The sequence below is a fragment of the Nematolebias whitei genome, chromosome 14, assembly GCF_014905685.2.
Source record: "Nematolebias whitei isolate Nwh7 chromosome 14, NemWhi1, whole genome shotgun sequence".
NCBI lineage: Eukaryota > Metazoa > Chordata > Actinopteri > Cyprinodontiformes > Rivulidae > Nematolebias > Nematolebias whitei.
Window position 1 is genome coordinate 44,783,562 of NC_056511.1, and position 5,073 is coordinate 44,788,634.

Genomic DNA, 5,073 nt, shown 5'->3' on the forward strand with positions numbered 1-5,073 from the left:
GTATGGGAGATGGTCTAAAAACCAGTGACATGAGACGTTAATTTTCTTTGACCCATCAAAATGAATGTGGTCATTTATTAACAGAATCAAAATTTAACATCAACATTGTACACTTGATTATTCTGATTGAACGCAATAACACAGCTTAATTAATGAGCTTTACAATGAGAAATCATACGGCCATGATTTCTCACTTGCACTGAAATACAACAGACATTTCTGAAAATATCTGGATTAATTACTGGCAGATAGAAGAGTTTTAAAGATGGGGAATGAAGGAGTTTAAATGGAGAGAAAAGATGTGTGAGGGAAAATGTGTTGACGAAGAACAACACCCTCCATTCGAACCCAGCTCTACCTCGGTACACTTCGGTAGTGGAAATCGACTCTTTACCTTGCAGAAGATATCTCAGCTTCGGTGTAGAGTTCTCTTTCAACGTTACCATCTCAGCGTCTCCGTAGGATAGCAGAGAAACGTCCGGAGTAGTGACGGTACTTCGTTCAACAGCACGCTCACCTCCCAGGTGGACTCACATGAGCTGTGAGCCCGTCAGAGTTCCACTCAGATGTGGAAGCTTCCATAATCCCCACGAGACTCGGAAGAACTCCCAAATAACTCCAGTCCTTCAGAACTTTCGTTCGGTTCTGCTCCCAGAACTTCTGTTCTTCTCTCAGAACTTTTGAACTTCTCCAGAACTTTTTAAAGAGTTCGCTTCCGGTCCCTTTTTGGGAAATCCTGTTTGGTTGAAAGAACCAACAGGGGTGTGGTTTTAGTGACGTAAGAGGTTACTACAAGTCAGAAAAACAGTGAGATGTTTTTGGAACAGACAGAGAAATGTTTAGGCGAGATGACAGACCACAGGTGCCAGCTTCTTCTTATTTCTGTCTGATAGGTTTAAAAACATGACAGTTCGTTCTAATAAACTTGTTTGCGACTGTCTCCGACTTTTGACCGACATCACTACTTCTCATTTCAGACAGAAGAACCAAAAAAGGCATGATTACTCTGTAACAGACATTAACTTGATTTCTACTTTGAATGAGGATTAAAAAATCATTAATACTGTTTCACAGTTGATTTAAAATGAGTAGTTCACTTCAACATTTAAAATGGTTTGAACTAAACACACTTTGATTATCAAGATATTGTAAAATAGTAATGATAATATAAAAAAGAGAGAGTTCTTTCAATTGATTAGTGCAGGACACACTTAGAAAGTCTCTGGATGAGCTAATTTGTATTTCTGGACTCAAATCAATGAAATAACAGTTTCTGTCCCATGAAGGTCCTCAGGGTCAGATTTTGACCTGAGGCTTAGTTCACTACAGAACAACAAATGAATATAATGTCTGGAGTGTTGATAGTTCTAAAACATGTTTTACTTTATTTAGAAGTCCAATACTTTTGCATACTTTTAGTTTTATATATTTTATATGAGATTTCCAGTTAAGTTTATGATCTAAAACAACCCCTAAAAATTTAACTTCATGTACTCGTTCAACTTGATTATCATCGATAGACATTGTAATAGAATCATCTATTTTTCTGTCACCAAAAATCATGAATTTTGTTTTATTCCAGTTTATTGATCATTTGTTGTATTTAAACCACTCGTTAAGTTTAGACATCTCACTGGACAAACATTCTATAATGTTTTTTAAGTCATTCCCAGAACAAAATAAATTTGTATCATCTGCAAACAGGATGATTTGTAACTTTTTGGACACTTCACAAATGTCATTGATATACAAAAGAAAAAAGCTTTGGTCCTAGTACTGAACCTTGAGGGACTCCACATTTTATGTTTTGAAGATCAGATTTTTCATTTCCTAGCTGTACAAATTGTTTTTGTTTAGACAAATAACTACTCAACCAGTTACGAACTATCCCTCTTATCTCATAATCTTGTAATTTGGAAAGTAATAAAGTGTGATCAACTGTATCAAAAGCGTTTCTTAAATCAATAAACACCCCCACTGTGTAATGCTTCCTTTCTATTGCTGCTGTAATTTTTTCATTTGGTTCTAATAATGCAAGGGATGTTGATTTATTTGATCTAAAGCCATATTGACTCTCACTCAACAAGTTATTATTTTCAATATAACAATCCAATTTCTGGACAAACCATTTTTCCAGCACTTGAGAAAACTGGGGGAGCACCGAGATCAGTCTATAATTGTCAAAACTTTGTCTATCACCATTTTTAAATATTGGAATTACTTTTGCTCATTTCATTTTTTCTGGAAATATGCCACTCCGGACTGACAAGTTACAAATATAAGTCAATGGTTTAATAATAAAGTCAATAGTTTTTTAATAATCATCATATTAATTCCATCACTATCAACAGATGTCTTAGTTTTACTTTTCCTGACTATAGTTAGAATTTCATGTTCACTTGTATCTCCAAGAAACACTGACTGTGACATTCTACCACCACCCTGCACACCCTGAATATCATTTGTCTTAATGGAAGAAGCCAAACCTGGTCCTTTATTTACAAAAAAATAATTAAATTCATTTACCACTTTATTTTTTCAGTCGATGTTGTTTCTCCCTTAAAAAACTGTTTTTCAAGACAATGAGTATAATTAGGTCTTACAATACTATTCAACATTTTCCACGTTCTTTTCATATCACCACTGCGCTCTCACAACTTTAAATTATAGTAATCTTTCTTAGCTTGTCTTATTAATGTTGTCAGTTTGTTTTATGTTTGTATTTCAATTCTTTAGGTTTAGTTGGAAATCTAACAAAATCTCTATAGAACTTTTTTTTCTTCTTACAAGATTTTAACAGTCTCTTGGTCATCCAGGGTTTTGCACTGACATTTTTTATTTTTGTGACGCACTAATATCAGGCAATTTTTGTCATATAATTATTTATGACTTGCAGAAATGTTTCATATGCCACATTTACATCCTTCACATATACCCCACTCCAGTTTTCCTTTAACAGGTCATTATAGAATTTCTTTATTGTTTCATCAGATCTGACTCTAACCTGCCTTATGTCATCAACTTTATTAGTTTTTTTTAATTTTACTGTCATGAACTATGAATATTGGTAAATTATCACTTATGTCACTTATTAGGACTCCACTGTAAATAGTCTTTCCAATTTCATTAGTAAAACTATTATCAGTTAATGTTGCAGTAGTGCTGGTGATTCTGGTTGGTTGAGTAATCACTGGAAATAAACTTCTATACTGGCATCAACAAACTCTGTGGTCATTTTGTGCTGTCCTTGTTTTAATAGATCAATATTGAAATCTCCACATATTAACCAGGTTTTCCTGTCATTTAATCCATCCAGGAGATTTTCACATCTTTCTCTAAAATATTCTAAATTAGAGCCTGGTGTTCTGTGTATACAAGCTACAATAATGTTCTTTGTTGTCTCCATCTCAACTTCAACAGTAACACGTTCCATCACATCATCCAAGGCAAATGACACAAATTATAATTTTTCACATCTCAAGGAACTACTGACACAATGCAACACCGCCACCTTTGTTCTTCACTCGGTTTGTATGAAACAGATGATACCCTTCCATATCAAAATCTATAGATGTGTCATTTAACCACGTTTCAGATGATGCTATGACTTGATAGTGATTTCTAAATGTTTTCAGATATTCACTAATCTTGTCAAAATTAGCATGAAGACTTCTGCAGTTAAAATGAACAAGTGAAAAATTATCAAAGTCCACAGAAAGATTCAGTTGTTCATCTGTATAAAATTTACAATTGTTAATTTTGTCTAATAAATTACTGTGTGGATCAATGATCAATTAACCAGTACAGGCAAAAGAGAGCACATTACACCAGTTTAGGCCTCACTGCACTGGTTACTGGTTCACTTTCGAATCCAGTTCAAAATACTCCTGTATGTCTACAAATCACTGAACAGTGTCCCCCCCCCCCCCCCCCATCTCTCTGATCTGCTACAACCGTATGTCCCACCACGCTCCCTGAGGTCAGCGGACCAGTTGCTCCTCACAGTTCCAGGAACTCGTCTTAAGCGCAGAGGTGACAGGGACTTCTCTGTAGCAGGACCAAGACTTTGGAACGAGTTACCTCTGCTTGTCAGACAGGCCCCCTCCCTCTCAGTTTTCAAGTCCCGTTTAAAAACTCACTACTATTCAGTAGCTTTCAACACCAGATGATCTGTGTTTTGATCCTGTATGCTCCACACTGGTTTGTCCTCATTATCTGCATCTTTTCTATGTCTATATTCTGATTTACCTCATTTTGTATTTTGCTTCGTGTGCTACCTGTTGTTCTGTCTGTACAGCACTTTGGTTGGCCTTGTTGCTGTTTTAAGTGCTTTATAAATAAAGTGGTATGGTGTAGTAATGTTGTTTTCATAATCATGTATTTTGAATTCCGTACCACCATGTCTTATCAACATTGGTTTGCTTGTTGCACGTTGCATTTCCTCCATTTGTCTCTCCATTTATTCAAAAGGAACTTCATTCACTTATGTTTTTCAAGAAGGGCCTTAACTCCATCCTTGATTTCATGACCTGGGGCTCTCCTCCTTTGGGTCCAGGCCGTCTCCCATCCTGTGTTCTGCAGGATTGACTCTAGATCCATTTCCTTCTCTGGAACGTCCATGTTGACTCCGAGCTCACATAATCCAGTTGCAGCAGCTTGAGGGTCATTATACACCTTAACTTTCCCGTTCTCACAAAAAACTTTCAGTCTAGCTGGAAGTAAAATCTGTGACTTGATTTTTCGTTCAAGTACTTTGCGCACATCTTTGTATTTTGCATGTTCCTTAAACACTGATTTTTTTTAAAGTCCTCATCAAAATAAATCCTTCGATCATTTACTTGTACAGTCTTTGCTCTCCATGCAGCTTGCAGTACTTTTTGTTTCATGGCATATGATTGAAATCAAACCAGAACAGTTCTGGGCCGGTCCTTTGGTCCAGGCCTCGGCCCTATCCCATGTGCCCTCTCCACACGGAGTTCGTCCGTCACTTCCAGTTTTTCATGGATCAGTTTGTTGATAAAGTCAATCATGTTGTTTTCTTCACAGTTTTCTGGCACTGAGTAGATTCTCATA

At 36.3% G+C, this 5,073-nt stretch overlaps 1 protein-coding gene across 1 annotated transcript in view; it reads left to right on the top strand.

Annotated features, from left to right (window-relative positions):
• Positions 1-4,955: 4,955 nt before the first annotated feature.
• Positions 4,956-5,073, top strand: part of LOC119420337 (pannexin-3-like) — a 2,161-nt gene continuing 2,043 nt past the window's right edge. The window contains exon 1 of the mRNA XM_037687723.1: positions 4,956-5,008. Coding sequence (XP_037543651.1) covers positions 4,956-5,008 — 53 coding nt within the window. The remainder of the gene's footprint in view (positions 5,009-5,073) is intronic.